This window comes from Ctenopharyngodon idella, chromosome 22 (genome assembly GCF_019924925.1).
Source record: "Ctenopharyngodon idella isolate HZGC_01 chromosome 22, HZGC01, whole genome shotgun sequence".
NCBI classification, from domain to species: Eukaryota; Metazoa; Chordata; class Actinopteri; order Cypriniformes; family Xenocyprididae; genus Ctenopharyngodon; species Ctenopharyngodon idella.
The window spans coordinates 17,673,892-17,694,627 of NC_067241.1; the positions used below are offsets into that span (position 1 = coordinate 17,673,892).

Below are 20,736 nucleotides of genomic sequence, written 5' to 3' on the forward strand. Positions count from 1 at the left end.
TACGTCAATGATCAATGAATTTTCTCAACAGTACCAGGTACCAGCAATGAGCGTCAGAGGCAGAGCCAGAGTACACGAGGACTGGGGTGATGCCGGTGACTGAGGATAGAGGTGAAGCTGAAGGGAAGGAGGAATCCGCTACAGCCGTAGGGGTGTGAGGGACGGAGCACTGCAAATGGCTCGTAAGTCCATGGTGGAGTAGAGTGACGACTGACCAAGGGTGAGCTGGTGGGATGAGGGTCTCCGGTGGAGCCGAAGTTGGGAGGAGCCAAGGGCATGACCGGTGTCTGAAGCACGACAGTGAACTTGACATTGGCTGCCGAGTGCCTAAGATATCACTACTGATGCATCCGTGAGTATAAAAGGGCTCCTGTAGAATACTTCATCCACTTCTTGTCTGAAGGAGTTTGTCTGTGCAGGAATACCTGAAGCATGGGAAAGAGATACTGTCTCATTCCCCTTCTCAGGGAACCATGGTTACATGCATAACCTAAACCATTCCCTTTCCAATGGGAACTCGCAACACATCCTTTAGAAGACACTATGGGGAACAAATACCCACACCGCCATGCTGAAGGGATGAGTGCCTTATTGGCTGACATAAAGTCAAGACTCAGAGGAGTCCCCATCCCTAAGGTACACACCAGTGTCACGGCTAATTCCCTATGGCCAGAGCCAGAGCTACAAATCCCATTACAGACAAAACCTAAGAGCTTGGTATTCCTAAGGACACCTTTAAGGTAATATTGTCATAGACCGGAGCTTCTAAAGAACGGAGGCCTCAACAGGATGACTCTAATAGAGAGGAGGCCTAACTAAATTCTATATTCAGGCCAGCTTCCAAGGAGGCTTACAGAGAGCCTAACCACTCAGAACTTCTGTTCAGGCAGAGCCCTGAAGAGCGGAGGCCTCAAGGAGGACTACTTTCAAGTAAGAGGCCTAGCAACGCTCTAACACAAAGGCAGCAGCCAAGAAGGCTCAGCAAGAGCTGGCAACCTGGCATTACTACCGATTCCAGCTCTAAGGATGGATGCCTCAACAAACTGACTCTCAAAGTGAGAGGAAGCCTAACTATGTCATAATAGAGAACAGCTATCAAGGAGGCTCCAGAGAGCCTAACAACCAGAGGTGGCCTGGTAACACTCCATAACAGTCCTTGCTTGAGGGAGCAGTGGCCTCAGCAGGATGACTCTGTAGTGAGAAGAGGCCTAATAATGCTCACTTTTTACAAGCAGTACCCTAGCTGAACTCAGAGGACAGGTTCCTAGTAGTATGTACAACACCCGCCAAGAAAACTACATAGCGCCCTTATCATTAATACAGGCAGAGCTCAGGGGAGCGGATGGCCCAAAAAATTTGTTGCTTTATGGGTAGCAGAGGCCTCAGCAGGATGACTCTCTATAGCGAAAGGAGGCCTAATAATGCTCACTTTTACAAGGAGTACCCAAGGAGGCTCACAGAAATCCTAACAGCATGGTCCCTAGCTGAACTCAGAGGACAAATTCCTTGTAGTACATCACACACCTGCAAAGTAGGCTACACAGCATCCTTATTAATACAGGGGGAGCAGATGGCAAAAAACAGCAAAAATTCTCCCAACCCAGGGGCACCAAAGGAGGCTCACACAGAGAGCCTACAACTCAGTGCTACTGCATAATCTGGCTCCGAGAGCGGAGGCCTTAGCATGACTCTTTAAAGCAAAAGAAGGACTAAATATGTTCCAAGTTTTAAAGGAGGATCAGGAAAGGAGGGAATTGCTTTTAATGCAGAGCTCTGAGGAGCAGAGGCCTAGAAGGACAACTCTGAGGAGTTGTCCTTTGAGGCCTAGCAAAGTGAGAGGAGGCCTAGCAACGATCAAAATAAAGGCAGTAGCAAAACAGGCTAAGGAGAGTCTAACCATTTTGTACTACTGCCTAGTCGACTTCTAAGGGCAGAGGCCTCAGCATGATGATTCTAAAGCAAGAGAAAGCCTACTATGCCCAACACTAAGAAAAGCCATCAAGGAGGCGCACAGAGCATCTCGCAACTTGACACTGCTGCCCAGACAGAGCTATGAGGAGTGAAGGCCTCAGCCTCACTCCTCTGTAAAGGCAGTAGCCAAGGAGGCTTACAGAGAGCCTAACAACTTGACACTACTGCCTGACCGAGCTCTAAGGATGGAGGACTCTGCATAATGACTCTCTAAAGCGAAAGCTTACCTACTACACCCTACGCTCGAGACAGCTTCCTAAGGAGGCTCACAGAGAGCATAACAACTCATAGCTGCCATCTCAGCGGAGCTCCTTCATAAGAGAACGATAAAAACCTGTGCATGTCTCTGCAAATTTGAGTTATTGAGCAATCCGTGTTTCACAGTTGAATAGAACACACTAAACGTGAGCTGTGTGTATCTCCATTCCATCGTGCTGTAATACAGCATCAAGAAATACAGGCTGCTTTCATCATTTCAAACAAACATTTATTTCCTGTAGATTTGCATGTACATAAATTGAACTTTGAACTCTTATCTTTACAAAACACACCTTGGCACATTTTAAAACATTTAACTATAGAACTGAGTCTTTTAGAAGCACCTCAGTCCATCCGTTTTAAAGTCATCTGATGGTGCGGTACATCATGAAGTCTACAGTGGTGCATCGTGGGAATTTGCCGATGGAGCTCTCCTCCACGGGCGTGTAGACTTTGATCTGCCGCATGTGCGTGTCTCGTCCATTCTGGTGGTTTGCCAACACGGCGATCTGGATCATGAAGGTTCTGATGGGATTGTTCACCAGATCCAACAGAGGGATGTGAATCCACCCGCTGGGCTCCACCATCTCCAGCTGCTGCTCAAACACACACACAAACACATGCTATTGTGTTACAATCAAAGGGTTTATTTTGTGAAAATGCACATTATTCTGCTCATTACATGGTTTCTTACCAAATAAATGAAAGATTGATTTAAGTTATGAATAAATTTATTATGCAAAAACAATGAGAACATGTTAAAAAATACTGTTTAACATCATGACATAAAAATAATGTACCATAGAATGTCACAAATGACCAATCACAATCAAGTATTTCAGCTTATAGATTAAGGCTATAATGTCATCAAGTCGCCTTTATTTCTATAGCACTTTATACAATACAGGTTTCAAAGCAGATTTACAGTGATATACAGAAAAACAACAGAATCAATTATGCAAACTTCATCATATACGAGACAAATTCAATTTCAACAGGAGATCAACTCTACAAAAAAGACAATAGTGTTATTATTCAGCTTGAGTCAGTTCAGTGTTGGTTCAGTTTAGTTCAATAACTGTCTAAAGTTTTTGAAAAATCAGACAAAAAAATACAAAGGTACAAGACTGTGTACCGAACGGCTTTGGTGAGGGAAAGAACTACAATCCCATGAAGCATTGCAAAGAGCATAATCGGAAAAAAAAAAAAAAAACGATGGAGAAATATAAACCTACTCATTTAAAAATGTTGATTATACATATATAAACAACATATTTTAAGTTTATTGCAAAATATATGCATGCAAATATATTTAAATAGTTTTTTGAAAGCATAGAAAGATTACGATTACATTATTCATGGTGCTTCATGGGAGTGGGCGGGGCTAACAACCTCTTTTGGCGCGTTTTGCTTGTTTATGCTCTGTCCAAAATACCCACACTTGCGGTCTTGGCCACTTGAGAGCACGTGCACGCGACAGGAAGTAAGTGAGCAAGACTGTCCCATGTCTTAAAAAAGCCCAAGTGCAGTGCCCTTAATGCACACTAAACCCACACTATCTTGAATACCGCTTCGAAGCAGTATTCGAGGATAAGTGTATCCCATCATGCATTATGTTCGGGAACTCGCATGCCCCGAAATCGTGAGATGTCAAGGAAAACATTCGACTGTAAGTTAAATTAATTAGTTATTATATATAATTTGGTAGTAAAATATAAAGTGTTGCACATTTTATTGATGTAAAGATGAGTAGGCTATGTGTCTTTTGTACATCATTTGCAACTGCTTTTTATCACTTAAAGGAGCACCACAATTTTAAAATTGTGTCTTCTGTTAGTTACATAGCGACCACTGAACAGACATGTGTATTTTAAAATGCAAAGTAATGAAAATAATAATTTTTCTTTAAAAAAATTCTGTAAACACTTGCATTTTTTGCAAGACTATAAATGTGTCCCATCGGGTAATCAAAAATTCTACACACACTTGCGGTCTTCACGCCTACTTGAACACTTGAGCCAAATACAGGAAATACGTCATGTAAGTAGGCAAGTGCAAAGACCGCAAGTGTGGGTATTTGGACAGGGCATTGGTCTATCCGATTTCTGTACAGCATCATGAGTAATGTAGTTTTTCACCATGAATTCTGCTGTTAAACACGATTATTTTAAAACTTTGAAATAATGCGCGTTAATGACTTCAACATAAGCAAATACTATAAATTAAAAACCTCATAGCTCACAGAAAAAAGTTAAGTTATTGTTAAAAATCGATTTCCTTATGGAGTTTTTACTTCCAGAACCCGACTGTTGCACTCTATTATGAAACGAGTTCAATTCAGCTATTAGCAGCTCTGTGTTGTTATTCAGCTCGAGTGAGCTCAGTTCGTGATCTGTGTCTCTCACCCGGATCTCCTGCAGGTTGTGGAAGTTGTTTCCCACTCTGACTGAGATCTTGCTGGGAGTGTAGCTTTCATCAGATTTATAATCGGCATAAATACACAGCATCTTCACAGTGGTCTTCCTCCTAAGAGGATGCAACAGAGACACATTCACAGTCTTTCAGTGTCTAGAACATTTAAGCATTTACAAACACAAATATATATTATAATATTCATCATAAAACATGAATGCATATTTTAAAACTTAAAAAAAAATAAATAAATTATTAGCTGTAAAAAAATAGTATTAAAATGTCTAAATACTGCAAGATTAATCGACCCCCGATACAGTGGATCAATCAGGTCATTTAGTGGCTGTTTGAGACTCATTTTGGCTCTACCTGAACTGAATGTTCACTAGATGTGGCTGAGAGCCATCGGACTGCCAGTACGTCTCCAGATTATCATCCCTCAACTGGTCGACTCCAAAACCTTCACACAGAAAGAGACTGAATCAATGAAAAACTAAACAGAGGCATTAATCAGGTGCGCAATGAGAATAAATAAGACACACACCTGGCTTGCACGAGGACAGTGACCACACGGCTTGTGATCCGATCTCTCGGACGGTACCCGTGCGCTCCAGCTGCTTGGGGTCGGCACCTGGGGGGGTTTTAGTGGTGGTTGCCATGGTTACTGAGGAGGAAAATGAGGACAAACAGAAGGGATGGAATTAAAAAAGACCCACAGACAGCATTAAAAAAAAAAACACTTATTAAACAACAATAATGCTTTACATCACTAATATGGACATACATGTGTAGTTTTCACATAAAAATTCTCCATGTCAAAAAACATAAAACTATAGCAATACAATGGTATTCTTTTATTTTATTTTTAAAATGTTATGTGTGTAGGTGTTTTCAGAGACTTCTGGGTATGTTCAAAATGGCATCTTCTGTTAGTGCAGGGAGATAGATAGTGTGTATTAACACACACACACACACACACACACAAACACAAACACAAACACAACACACACACACACACACACACACACACACACACACACACACACACACACATCCCAGAACATTATTTTACCTACATAGCATCTTACAATATTATCTAATATAAATGTATGGTTAAGAATATTCAACTGTACGGTATATATATCACATGACATATACCTGAACATTTAATAAACACATTTACAAAGTAAAAAAATATATATTTGAATTTTACAACAACACGGTAGTTTAATCAAAAATATCTACCTTTAATCTTTACAACAAAACAAAGCCACAGTTACTCACCGGCACTCAAACACACTCCCACAACTGTGTCTTCTCACATCTGTTTCCACAACTAACGTACGTTTAGGTACATTTTCTTAAAAGTAGGTAAAATATATTCGCAAACATCCAAGTACTGTTCGCATTTGCCCGGCATTGGCGCGTTCTAATTACGTCAGGGCTCTTCGATCGCGTCGCGTCCCTTTAGCGTCGCGCGCTCTGGCGCCATCTTTGCTACCGGTGTTGTCTCGTGCGCGCCGGAGTAGCACGCGCTGGTCGTCTCTTCACACAGTAAGAAGGAATTCCACGCTTATTAACGCGTTATACTGCGTTGTTCCGATCAGCGGGAGGTGAGCAGCGTTTTATTGGCATTTTATAATAATTTAATGGCGATTGATAGGTAGTTTGACAGACAAAAACCGCAGCAGCTGTGTGCGCATGCCACCCTACGCGCGAGGCCTTTTCCGTTTTTATTTAAATATTCCCGTTTTCCACGAATATTTAATGAAGGTCATTCTGAACAAAGTGTATGACAACTAAACAGACATTTTTAGAAAGACCAGTCACATAATGTGACGTTTTGGGGGTAAAATAAAGGTGGTAACTCTCTGAGGTAAATTCTTGCGTCATCGTTATTCCCACAAGTGCGCGCGATAGAGTCACGACGAGTGCGCGCGCATGCTCCACGTGTTCGATATGATTAAATCTATCAATTTCCGATGATTTATAACCGTTTTAAACAGAGCTCTGAATGTAATGTTTGTCCATAATGTAAAAACATCGTTTAGGGAGATTACTGGTCCCATTCAAAGGGTGCTGTGGTGTAGTTACTAATTAATGTTCTGGTACTTTAAAGATTGCAGGTTCGAGTCCCATCAAGAGGTTCATGAACTGACTATTGTGTCCTTGTTTAAGACGATAAATATCAGGTTATTACAGCAGAACTTTAATAAGTGCACAATGAGTCACCTCGTCGGATAAATGACTAATTAGTAATCGAATGACTAATGTCTGTGTTCAGTAGAATGACAGTGCATCCTATGTATGTTTAAACGAGCTGTCACGTGATGCTGCACTGTCAAAAATGGCAACTCAGCAACCTCATTCATCCTGATGGTGAGCTGTCTGTCAGTCTCTGACTCATGAAACCGCTACACCAGACCAGGTTTTGAGCTGGTTTTCTCGCCAGACTTATTCAGTTTTACACTGGTACCATCAGGAAAGCATTTTGTGAGAGTGTAACAGCTGGTTTCCATTATATCTGATCGTTTGCATGAGTTCATGTGTGTTAACAAGTGATAAACTTGGGCGGTCGCTAGGTGGTTTCTTTCTGGCTCAAATGAAAAAGTCCACAGTCATCATTCCCTGGTGAAGAGTGTAATGTTGGCGTTAATCTTTATTTCTCTCTCTCTCTCTCTTTAAAGTGAGGTCTAGACCTCCTCTGTTCCTGTAGATCTGCGTCGCCGTGTGCGCGACATCAAACCAGCCAAATGGCCGACAAGAACACCAGAATCGCTATTGTAAACCAGGACAAGTGTAAGCCCAAGAAATGCCGTCAAGAGTGCAAGAAGAGCTGTCCGGTGGTGCGCATGGGTAAGAATCGCACAGTGAATTCACTTGATTTCAGGTTTTGTGCGTTATTGATGTGTACTCGTGTGTTTTCTCAGGTAAGCTGTGTATTGAGGTCTCACCTCAGAGTAAGATCGCCTGGATCTCAGAGTCTCTCTGCATCGGATGTGGAATCTGTGTTAAGGTATTTGAAGGACCCAATCGCATCCCTCCAGCATTACACTATAGCTTAACCCTGACATATTCCCGGAAAGGGTTTGAATTAAGACAGGAGTAGGCCTTAATCTAGAATAGTCAGCTGTGGAATGAAAGAAAAGGGCTACGTTACACAACACAACATTAGTCTGAGGTTAAACCTTCCTCCTGGCTTAATTTAAGCCTCAATTTAGTTCTGGAGTAGCTCTAGTCGTCCTCCAGGAATTCAGCTTAAACTCTGGACTAGACTAAGTCTAGGACTATTTAAAACCATGACAGAGAAAGCAGATTTCTGCAAATCTGGTTTAAAAGTCCGTTTTAGTCAGGCTTAATCTCTGTCTGGGAATCCAATGAAATGATAGTCAGAAAATTGTTTTAAAATGAAACCGTTTATTGAACCTTTAGACAAAATATCAAAGTTTATATTAGTGCTGTCAATCGATTACATTTTTTTTTTTTCCCTATAATTAATTGTGATTTAAAAACATTGGAGTTTTAAATTTTTTTTATATTGAAATAATTTTACAGTTACTCTCCAAAATAATGTAGGAACAGCTTAAAGACGGTATATTTTAAATATTTATTTCATGAATGAAGGCCAGTATCACTGAAACTAATCCTGGTACTGATGCCTCTATGAAAATTATTTTTTTAAACATTAATTATAGACATTCAACATTACAGTATAACTGGAAGATACCAATTTCAACATTTATTAGGCTTTTAAAAATAATAACTTTTAATTTAATTGAACTTAAAACAATCTTCACATAAACCCATTATAATAAATATCATATTTACCTGTGGCCTGTCTGACAGGTAGGAAATATTCAGAAATTGAATAAAGTTATCAAACACTTTACAGTCTTCACTGCATAAATGATAAATGAAATATTGATCAATCTTTATTAAAGGTACAATTTTCTCTGTGACCTTTGTTCTTTGATGAACATCAATGACACATCATCACAGTGACTGGTTTATTAGGCTGCTGTCACTTTAAGAGCTGCCGCTGCCGCACATGCCGCAGATCTGACGCACATCTCATTTTCTCACAACTCTTTAAGTTAATTTAAGGGGTTATTTAACTTATTTAAGACTGCTCTTACGAGGATACTCGACAAAACGGGCATTTTGGCATAATTTTGTGTGTTGTTGTTTGTTCAACCGTGAAAGAGAACTCGATACTGGCGCGCGTCTTTCTGTGCACACGAGTCGAGTCACATGACACGACATTCACGGAGGGTTCCCACGGGTCATGGAATTTCTGGAATATCATGGAATTTTAAAAGGTCGATTGTTTAAAAACAGCCGATGATCAGGGCCGATTATATCCTGTCAATCAAAAGGGTGCAGAAAAAACGTGTTCAGACTGCAACTCATACATACTGTGTGTGAAGAAAATCACTCTTGTGTTGAATTTCTTCTTCTTCTTGGCAGTTGGCAAACCAGCTTTTGTGTTGAATTTTAACATATTAACAGTTTAAAAATAGTGACGCTAAAGCAGGCTCTTTGACCCTCTGAATCACCCGTATATCAAGCCTGGGTTGCCAGGTCTGCGTTTTTATTTGTAGCGCCTCCCATCTAATAATCGCAAAAGGCTTTGTGCTTTGTTACTTCTGATCAGAATAAAAGTTTAAGTTTTCCTATTCTGTCCATTTTATCATGAAATTCAAACAGTAAATGCCGTTTTGACGCTCTTAAATGTGACGTGTCAAATCGCTGTAATACATCAGCTCTGGCGGCAGCTCGGAGCGCGAGTCTTTTCTTCCTCTTCATTACAAGTTATCTCTCGAAAAACATGCATGATCATCAGAGGTATGTTGAAAGATATAGCATAGTACAACTTACCAGAATGTATCACGTCTCATGTAATCACTTTATTTGTGCTTCAACCGCGGAAAGACCACGTCAATAAAACAGCTTGTGAACAATATGTCACATCATGTCAAATTTACCTCAGAAATGTTTTCCAATGTATATAAAAAAAAAACACTAGAGAGGAGCTTATTTACTGTTAATTATGTTTGTGTAAATTTGCCATGAAGACAACAAGTGCTTATGAAAACTACCTTATGTGATACTAAGTTTTTATACAAGTGCAATTATTATATCTGAAAATAAACAGCAGCTGAATATAAAACTTGTGTTGTTAATTGTAACCTCTAATATTGTAGTGTACCAAATGAGAGGTTCCCTGTATAGTTTGCAACATTATTTGGAGAGATTTTTTTTCCTTAAGAAAAACCAAACTATCGACATCGGCCGATATCATTCTGAATAATCGGCTATCGGTATCGGCTGAGAGATTTAGTATCGGTGCACCTCTACTAAAAATGTCTGTGAACTAGTAAGTAAAGCTTGCAAATGGATGGATTTAAAATACTGTCTGTGGCTGATTTTTGTTAGCTCAGTGCTCAGTACAACAGTGGCCTGTTTTTCCATTCATTATAGGTCATGGAAATTCAGCTTTTTAGTCAGTAAAAGTCAGGGAAAAGTCAGGGAATTTGACATTTGTCTTAGAGTGGGAACCCTGTTCACAGACAGCGTGTTCTCATTTGTCTTGTGTGCGCTTGAATAGTTTAAAAGCATTTGTGTGATGGCTATATAATGTAACACTAGCCAAATTATGATGGGAAAAAAATGGATGCTGCGTTAAATATTTTTCATGCGTTAAACTGAACAAATTAATAGCATGCATTAACGTGCTAATTTTGACAGCACTGTTATATATATGTAAAAAGTTTGCATATGAGTTTTTTGAATGTCATATTTGTTATTTCAGGCTTTCATGGCTTTTATCATGGTATGATATAATGAGAAAAAAACACCTCAGTTTTATTCAGAGGCTGAAACAGCAAAAATATATGGACAAAAACTAAGATTTAGCTATTCTGATAACGAGATCTTTATTACTGTATAACAGACTACTTGCATAAAATGCATATAAATATCAGTCGTCGCTCTATATCTGCCAATAATATGTCTTGTTAAGGTGATATTTAAATGCTTAGTTTTATGATCAAAGTAGTTTTAAAATGCAATACAATAATGATTGAAATATAATAATATAAAAGTTATTCTTATGTTTACTTGATAAAAATTAGTAAAGATTTTGCAGTAAAAAGACGTGAACAACAAGCTGAAAGAGGATGTTTGTACAATTATACTAAAAGACTTGTACTTGCTAAAAAAAGTATAAACTATCAATCAGACAACAGAAGGACTGTAGTAGATTGTGTGCGACAGTCCTATTTTGATCATGTTGATCATTTACAGGCTTTAGAAATGTCAAATATGATACAGTAGGCTCTAAAGGGTTGAACATGCAAATCAAACTACATTTTTCTTGTAAGTTTTGTGCCAAATGCTCAACAACAACAACAACAACCATATACTTTAATAATTTCCATAACTCAAGAGTTTATCATGTATTTAATCTGATTTTAATTATTTGTTTCATTAAGAAATGTCCATTTGGTGCTCTGTCCATCGTGAACCTGCCAAGCAACCTGGAGAAGGAAACCACACACAGATACTGTGCCAATTCCTTCAAACTGCACAGGTACAGACATGCATCATCAGAACCTTAATTATGATTCAGTGTGTTGTGCGTTCAATCTGAGTGTTTGTGTTCGTCAGGTTGCCCATCCCTCGTCCAGGTGAGGTTCTGGGGCTTGTGGGTACAAACGGTATCGGGAAATCCACTGCTCTCAAAATCCTGGCGGGAAAACAGAAACCAAACCTGGGGAGATTTGATGTGAGTTTCTTAATGCACACACACGTTCACATGATTTGATTTGATTACTTTATTTCGAGCCATAAAAAAAATAAAAGTATTGTACACAGAAAAATAAATATATTGTACAATATTATACATTATACCCACACTGGGTAGAAAAAACATACAAAAGAAACAATCGGAATAACAGTATCTATAAATATATTTCAGACATGTTCACAGTTTGTATATTATTATAGCTCGAAAAGGAATGGGAAGAAGACGAACTTATTTAACCCCACCCCCTATTCATCCTAATGAATGGTTACTAATATAAAGAACAATGTATTTATATACAATATCTGACATATATCATACAATATACCTTAATAATTACATCTAAGTATAGTACATTACACACATATGCAATGTAGATGTTTAATTCTATGCTTATGATACTTGTTAATATAAATATTACTGTTATAACTCATTTTACCATTGTATATCATCATATGTCAATATATTAGTTAAGAATTGTGAATAATACTTCCAATTATGTACAATATATTATAACTTACTATTTAAGCATGACAATTGTATTAAATAATTATGATGGCTTAATGGTGTTGATGGTAATAATAATTAGTTAGGTTGTGTGTGTTGTGCATTATCGGAGGCCAGGTGTTCTTGTGAACCTGCTGTCAGAGAGAAGCAGCCCCCTAACAACAGGACCACCCTTTGCCTGTTTGTCTATACTGTGCATTAAAAGAGACAAGATTTTGGCGACTCAGCTGCCAGAAGGGGGCGCTCTCCGAGCAACAGAGCCACCACTTGCCAGCCCTGATTTGAAAATTATGTTGTGTGCAATAGATTTAATTACTAAAATATTTGTGTTTTTTCATGTAATTATCTCTATATTTATTACCATCAACACTATCACCACTTTCTTGAAATGATTCAGTTCACGCTCCTGACCACAATTTGATTGTTATATATATTGACATGTCGATGTTCATATGTGTATCTTCACATTTGAGATGTAATTGTTTAATGTTTGTGTATATTTTTTTTTTTAGACTCCTCCTGACTGGCAGGAGATCCTGGCATATTTTCGTGGCTCGGAGCTGCAGAACTACTTCACTAAGATCCTGGAAGATGACCTGAAGGCCATCGTAAAGCCGCAGTATGTTGATCAGATCCCCAAAACTGTTAAGGTCAGTATCAGTTTAGTTTCAGCTTTTATTTTAGGTTTTAATATATTTTATTTTATTTATTTATTTATTTTTTGAATTAGATTTTATTTTTACATTTTTAGTTTTCATGTTATTTATTTATTTTTTAGTAATTTTATGTGCTTTTGTAATTTTATTTTTTTATATTGCTATTTAGGTATAATTTATTTTAATTTTAGTTTTTATTTACTTCCAGTTAATAATTTGTGCTTCAACTTAAAGGCAACATTTCTAATTTTCGTTTTGTTTTTCGTTCGCTATAACTAGTATTTTTATTTAATTTAATTTCAGCTTTATTTCAATTAACAGAAATGTTATTAATAGTTTTAGTTAATGATTATAACCCTGTTCAGTATGAAAGGAAGTCATTTTTTAAGTTTGACTTGATTGTTGTAATTCTGTTTTGTCCTGTAGGGGTCAGTAGGCTCCATCCTAAGCAGGAAGGATGACACCAAGACAGAGGAGCTGGTGTGTGAACAGCTGGGTATGTACACATGCGTTTCTTTTTGTGCAGTATTAGCAAAGTCCCTTCAAGGCAAATCATTTCACTTGGTGGCCATCTTTGAAACGCCTCTCAATCATGCAAGTACAGTATCTCTTTGAATAGGGAAACATCAAATTCTCCAAAGCTGTTCATCAAGCTTCATATTTCAAATCACCAATGAAATCTGACAACAACTGTCTCATAAATCGTTTCTAAACACCCAAATCATGACAAAAAAAACTGCATTTTTCACATGCGCATGTGTCTCAAAACCCTGACTGTTTTTATAGCAACTGGAGCTTCTAATGGCAATTGGCCCTTTTATTTAGAATTCGGGGCTTATTCCACCATTTTGCACGTTGCACTTTCTCCCATTCATAGTAATATGAGTGCAGTCTTTGTATATCTAAAGTGTTTGGTATTATTTATGTATTTAGAAATGTGACTGAATAATATAGTTAGTTTGATTGCATCATGTGACTGATTGTTCTGTTCCTTGATTGGTCAGATCTGTTGCACTTACGTGAGCGTAATGTTGAGGACCTATCAGGAGGAGAGCTGCAGAGATTCGCCTGCGCAGTCGTCTGCATTCAGAGAGCTGATATGTGAGTCGCTCCCTGTGCTGCAGGGTTATTATCGTTAACTATTTCACTTACCAAAAATGTTCATAATGGATTTAAAGTGCAAATAATAGAGAATATAAATATTAGATAAAAAACTAAATGGAAAAAATGGAAATACTGCCTTGGCAACTAACTGAAATAGTTATAACACTAAAATTGCTAATTGGAAATAATTAAATTAAAACTGAAATTAAATAAAATAAACCTAAATAATACAATTAAAAATAATTACAGAGCACACAAAAAATTACAAAAAAATTAAGCCAAAATTGAAAAACTTTATTTCTTTTTTATATATATATATATATATATATAAATTTTCAGTTTTCATTTTAATAAAAACTATAGTAGTATATAAATATAAGTAATATAGTATATAAATAAATTAAAATACTGTTTAAGTGCTGGACACTTACAGAGATGAGTTTAATGATGAAATGTATGCTGTTGTAATATTTATTAATATTTTGAATTTGCTTTGATTTTTATGTATTATATTTTTCATTTTATTGTCAGTTTTAGTAATTTTGTTTTGCAATGCCGTTTCTCTCTCTGTAGTTTCATGTTCGACGAGCCGTCCAGTTATCTCGATGTGAAACAGAGGCTGAGAGCTGCCATCACGATCCGCTCCCTCATTTCTCCAGACAGGTGAGTGTCCTTTCATGTTGAGGAAGCTGCTCTGAAGCTGTCATAGTGCTGTACTAGTCCCTAAACCTCATATTCCTCTGGCTGTGCAGGTACATCATTGTGGTGGAGCACGACTTGAGTGTGCTGGATTACCTGTCAGACTTCATCTGCTGTCTGTATGGCGTTCCCAGCGCTTATGGTGTGGTGACCATGCCCTTCAGTGTCCGAGAAGGTACGACCCTCTCGAAAACATGAATGTGATGCTCAGAAATGTGTCTGCGGGTCTTACATTTAGTTTTATCGAATTTGAGGTCATTAAAAGTCTTAAATATCTTGATTGGTACATTTAAGGCTTAAAATGATCATTTCAAGGGGTCTTAAATTTGGGGACAGAAAAATCAGATTCGCGTTATGGCTTATTGAGATTTTTAAACTTCATAAGGATTATTATTTTATAAAAGCGCTCCTATATCTGAGCATGCAATATGTCAAAAGAAAGAACATTTTAATGATGATCAAAGAATAGATGGATTAGATCGAGTCCATCAACACCCCCAAAGCTTCATAGATGTTTCCTCTTCATGGGTTTCGACATTTTATTCGGTAACATTAGCCACTTCTGATTTATGTGCTGTTCAATGTTTGATATTTTACATATGCATAAGCAACACTTCTATCACCTGTGTTTTGATCCAGAGATTCTGTACTCTTTCAGAAGATGCGTAATAGTGCCCCCTACTGTATAACAGCGAAAACATGTATTGCTGGAAAATTCTGTCAGTGGCGGAGAAAGAGTTAATTTTATTTGTGCCCCTCTAAAAAATCCTGCAAAATCCCCTCTTTTTATATTTTGACTCTAACCTTCTCTCTCTTTTTTTTTAAAAATTATTTCAGGAATCAATATTTTCCTGGATGGCTACGTGCCGACAGAGAACCTGCGCTTTAGAGAGACGTCTCTGGTGTTTAAAGTGGCTGAGACGGCCGCTGAAGAGGAAGTGAAGAAGATGTGTCGTTACCAGTATCCCAACATGAAGAAGTGCATGGGAGAGTTCTCGCTCAGCATCACAGAAGGAGAGTTCACCGACTCCGAGATCATGGTCATGCTCGGAGAGAACGGTGAGATGAGAATGCATGCGGGTTTGTCCCCACACAACAGAATTTCTGATCGTAAATATATATATTTAATGTTGTATATTTACGGTTTGAGATCTGTGTCGCCGAGCAGATTCAATCACTCTTAACACACATCACACCACTAGAAAATCTGATTAGATAATCTGTAGAACCATTAAGATAATCAGGTCTTTACCTAGGATTTTTGGAAGGGAAGAATTGGGCCCAAAATAAGCCCGATTATCTTGTAGTGTGTGGCTGCCTTTAGCTGAGCTTGCCGAGCTTCAGACACAGACAATAAAGTCCCACCCTCACCTGCGCCGCAGGTCGTTATTGCCTGAGGGCGACACACCCGCCTGCCAAATGTTGCAGCCTGGAAACATCCCGAACACAGGAATTCAAGAAGTTAATATGAAAATACAGGCTCTGGAGCAGTGTCTCTATAGACATAAACACCACCACACACTTCTACTGGACCATAAGAAATGATTGAGAGGCATTATTTTTTATTATGAGTCAATACTTAATATATTTGTCTAAATCCTGCATAGTGCACATTTCAGGGAAGTGATTATTGTGATTTGCGTTTTTCTCTAAACAAGTCTTCCTGTTTCAGGAACTGGGAAAACCACGTTCATCAGAATGCTTGCAGGCGGCCTCAAACCGGATGGAGGAGGTAAAAATCACCACACGCCAATCCAATATTCAACATATTTCATTCATTTAACCACACAGATTCATATTTTTTTTTTTTTTTATTAAACTTATTTTCATTGGGTTCTACTAGATTCTATTAGATTTTTGGTTTTTAATCAAGTTATTCCAAATTTAGGTTTAAAATATTTTAAGAAAAATGGATCTTGAATGTCATATTTAGTCCAGTATCTCTTAAACATAATTTATTAAATTGTGCTGGTTTAAGTTCTCTTGGGAAATTCTATAATTAACAAGATTACATTTTGGAGTCCATTTTATAATTTTTATTCAAAGCAAATTTTAAAAGTATCTAGTTTTTAAAGTGCTTTTTTTCAGTATATCTTATTACTCGCCATTAGAAAAACCAAATCATCTGTCATGGCATTAAAAAAAACATTTTTTCTTTATTCTATTATTAATGCAAAGAATAATTACTAGAGACTAATATAGCTAAAATACACATTTTTTGACTTTTAGAGCATATCTTTTGGCAAGTCACAGATTTTATTTTATTTTTTGGGGGATTTGGGAATTTTCATCCCACAGGAATAACTAATCTACACACAAACAGGCTGATTTATACATGCATACTGATATACACACATTTTTAAATGCCTTTTTGTGGTATCTAAGTGTCTGTTGTGTTTCTCAGGTGAGGTGCCCATCCTGAATGTCAGCTACAAACCACAGAAGATCAGCCCCAAATTTAAAGTGAGTTTGAACTGAGTTTGTGAGTGTTCAGCTGTACACTATCCGTCAGACTGCAGGAATCCTCACTCTCTGTGTGTGTGTTTCAGGGCAGCGTACGAGCCCTGCTGCACGATAAGATCAGAGACGCGTACACACACCCTCAGTTCGTTACTGACGTCATGAAGCCCATGCAGATCGAAAGCATCATTGACCAGGACGTGAGTACACCAGGGTTATTTATAATTCTGCTTAGGGGTGTAGCACCACTGTAGGACACTGCACAGATGAATAGTTTCAGAGAGGTTAACTCAAACACAGGGTCACAGGTCACACTTGTTTCGTCTCTGTCTGCGTGTAGGTCCAGATTCTGTCTGGTGGTGAGCTGCAGCGCGTGGCCTTGGCTCTGTGTTTAGGAAAGCCTGCAGATGTGTATCTGATTGACGAGCCGTCTGCCTATCTGGACTCTGAGCAGCGTCTGATGGCTGCCAGGGTCATCAAACGGTAACATCTACAACACTTTCATGGCTGATTTTGTCTTTTGATGCGGTTTGTGCTTATATTCATTTATTTATTTATTTCATTGCCTGGCAGATTCATCCTTCACGCCAAAAAAACGGCATTTGTGGTGGAGCACGACTTCATCATGGCCACTTATCTGGCGGACCGAGTCATCGTCTTTGACGGAATTCCCTCCAAAAACACTAACGCCAATGCGTACGTACTTCATTTGCATTGATATTTTGTCTGTAATTGGTAATCACCTTGCCATAAATTGAAGCCTTTATGTATAATGCATTATAAAGGTATTCATAATGTACATTGTAATGGATTATATATTTTCATAAATGATTGTAACCAAAGTTAAAATGCATGTTAACGTGTAGGTGATAATGAAACTAATGTGAATGTTGAAATGTGTTTCTCACCAGACCACAGAACCTGTTGGCCGGCATGAATAAGTTTTTATCCCAGCTTGGAATCACGTTCAGAAGAGACCCAAACAACTTCAGACCAAGAATTAACAAACTCAATTCCATTAAGGTAAACATACATTTTGAAACGACACTTTACCAATTAAACTGGCAGATATTTTTCTTTGGGTTTACATTTAACCCAAAATGAATCACTTTTAAACTTAATTACCATCAACTCTTGATAATGTCAGCTTTATTTCTATAGTGCTTTATAAAATACTGATTGTTTCAGCAACTTCACAGTGATAAACAGGAAAATAATCGATGCATGCTTCAAATATGAGACAAAATTCTGCTGTCGTTATTCAGATCAAGTCAGTTCAGTGTTGATTCGGTTCAGTTCAATAACTACGTAAAGTTCAATCATGAAACAAGTTCAATTAAGCGATAATTTGCTCTACAGAAAATATTATTTAGCTCAATTCAGTTTAAGTTTTGTTCTCACCCGATGGTGTCAGTGCTGTCAAATCGATAATATTACTAAATATAGTCGTTTAAACCCCAGCACAGATTGTTTCAATCATTTTTCACCATAGTATGTGACCCTGGACCACAAAACCGGTCATAAGGGTCAATTTTTTTTTTAAATTCTGGAATCTGATAGTGCAAAAAAAAATCAAAATATTGAGAAAATCACCTTTTAAAGTTGTCAAAATGAAGTCCTTAGCAATGCATATCCACTCAAAAAAAATACATTTTTGATATATTTACAGTAGGAAATTTACAAAATATCTTCATGGAACACGATCTTTACTTAATATCCTAATGATTTTTGGCATAAAAGAAAAATTGATAATTTTGACCCATACAATATATTGTTGGCTATTGCTACAAATATACCTGTACAACTTACGACTGGTTTTGTGGTCCAGGGTCACATATTAGTATCAGTACTTCAAAGTTCAGTTGTAAAGCAGCTCTGAAAAGACTCATTAACAGTGTGAATGTTGCAAAGTTCATTATTTATGAAGCGATAGATAATAGTGTCATTATTCAGCTTGAGTCACTTCAGTTTTGAAAGTACTGTCTTTGATCCATACTGTTCCAGACTTCAATGTTTGGATTGTGACCATCTCAAAACCTAGTGAGTTGCCTGTTTAGCCATCATAATGGGGTTACACACTTCTGTGAACTCTAGAAATGCTGTCTAAATAGATGCCTGCGTTGGATCAATTGAACCAATTAGGTTTATAAAATGATTCACTGTTTCAAAGCGCTTGAAACGCCACACGCTGGTGATGCTGCTGGTCAAAACAGTGTAAATGCAATGAAAACTCAGCCAAAACACCTTTTACAAACCAATTCTAAATGTTTTATTGAAGGCGTAATCTATTACATGCAATTAACAAATCATCTAGTACCATAAAATATGAAGTGTCTGTATAATATGTTACTTTATTTAATTGTAGAGCTTATTTTGCTTTATGGAGAGCTTGGTTAATCAGGCCACTAAGAGACTAACTAATACTCTTCCTTTAATATACAAATAATAAAAAATAATAATTGGTCAACCTTTAGTTTAGGGTCCAATTCTCACTATTAACTATGACTTTTGTCTCAATAAACCCCTAATTACTGCTTATTAATAGTTAGTAAGGTAGTTAAGTTTAGGTATTGGGTAGGATTAAGGGATGTAGAATATGGACTTGCAGAATAAGGCATTAATATGTGCTTTAAGTACTAATAAACAGCCAATATACTAGTAATATGCATGCTAATAAGCAACTAGTTAATATTGAGAATTGGATCCTAAAGTGTTACCTAAATGTTATTAAAAATGTCTACAAATTTATAAAACCTGTAGCCAATCACAGACGTATCTGTTGAGCGTGTGAACACAATGGCCAATCAGAATCCGCTTAACAGCGCTCAAAATGCTAGGTGGAAATGGTGGTATCACATTTTTAAAATTTCAGTACCGACTTGGTACCAAAGTAGGTACTTTTGACAACACTACAGCCAGTATTTTTGTACCTGTTCATTAAAACACTTTTTTCTGTTATTTTCAAGGACGTGGAACAAAAGAAGAGTGGAAACTACTTCTTCTTGGATGACTGAAGATCCCAATTCACAGAATTCCAGAAATTTAGCCGCTCAGTATGACATCAAACCGGCAAACGCTGGCACTGCGGACTTACATGTTTGACTGAATTACCACCACCATCACTCTGCCCAGCGGGCCCATTTCAAACATACAGTTCTGCTCTCTCCTCTCAGTCATTGGTGCGATTCAACAAACAGACAAGACGGATCCTGTGAGATGAAAGCTAAGCTTGTGAAATCTTGCCAAAGAGAGGAGAGGACATGATTTGAGAATGAAACCTGGAAAATATGTACGTTTCTGGGTGAATCATTGTTGTCATTAACATAATTGAAGTTCTTTCTGGTCACAAAGCAGAGTGAACGAATTTACACACGGCAAACATGCAACTGTATATTTTGAATAAAATATTTTAATCATGTTACACAATGTGTTACATCAAATTAAATAACCTAATTTGGCTTTTGAGTTCAGCAGTCTTGTGAAGATGCAACTGAAGCTGAAATTAAAACCAGCTACACGAAATCTGATGTCTCAGTAATATTGGTTGACACGTCTGTGCAGTGAGAATGTTTACGAATAAACTGACTTTAAAAGGAAAGACCACAACTGAGAAAGATATTCTTTGGCTTGTATTTGTTGTTTACTTGGTGTCAAAACTACATCTACATTATTATTATTTTTTTTTTAAAAAGGAATTGCAACTAAAAACTGACTTCAAATGGAAATATCACAACAACAACAAAAAAGTTCTTTGACTTGGACTTTATTTGGTGTCAAAACCACATGGTGAATTCAGGTTGATTAGGATACTTTTTCCCCAGTCATCTCGATGGCAAAAAGTGTCCCATATGTACTCCATGAAAA

At 37.5% G+C, this 20,736-nt stretch overlaps 2 protein-coding genes across 2 annotated transcripts; one reads left to right on the forward strand and one right to left on the reverse strand.

Annotated features, from left to right (window-relative positions):
• Window positions 1-2,436: 2,436 nt before the first annotated feature.
• On the reverse strand, window positions 2,437-6,088 carry anapc10 (anaphase promoting complex subunit 10). Its single transcript, XM_051879085.1, has 5 exons — window positions 5,926-6,088; window positions 5,186-5,305; window positions 5,011-5,101; window positions 4,635-4,755; window positions 2,437-2,825 (listed from the first exon to the last, which is right to left on the reverse strand). Exons 2-5 carry the CDS (start codon window positions 5,298-5,300, stop codon window positions 2,595-2,597), a joined length of 558 nt encoding a protein of 185 aa, XP_051735045.1. The 5' UTR covers window positions 5,301-5,305; window positions 5,926-6,088; the 3' UTR covers window positions 2,437-2,594.
• Window positions 6,089-6,092: 4 nt separating this feature from the next.
• On the forward strand, window positions 6,093-20,470 carry abce1 (ATP-binding cassette, sub-family E (OABP), member 1). The gene is made up of 18 exons (XM_051879074.1): window positions 6,093-6,254; window positions 7,329-7,497; window positions 7,572-7,657; window positions 11,136-11,233; window positions 11,311-11,428; window positions 12,466-12,603; window positions 13,036-13,105; window positions 13,614-13,710; window positions 14,287-14,376; window positions 14,466-14,587; window positions 15,250-15,471; window positions 16,085-16,144; window positions 16,817-16,875; window positions 16,962-17,072; window positions 17,213-17,355; window positions 17,446-17,568; window positions 17,784-17,895; window positions 19,839-20,470. Exons 2-18 carry the CDS (start codon window positions 7,395-7,397, stop codon window positions 19,884-19,886), a joined length of 1,800 nt encoding a protein of 599 aa, XP_051735034.1. The 5' UTR covers window positions 6,093-6,254; window positions 7,329-7,394; the 3' UTR covers window positions 19,887-20,470.
• Window positions 20,471-20,736: the final 266 nt, after the last annotated feature.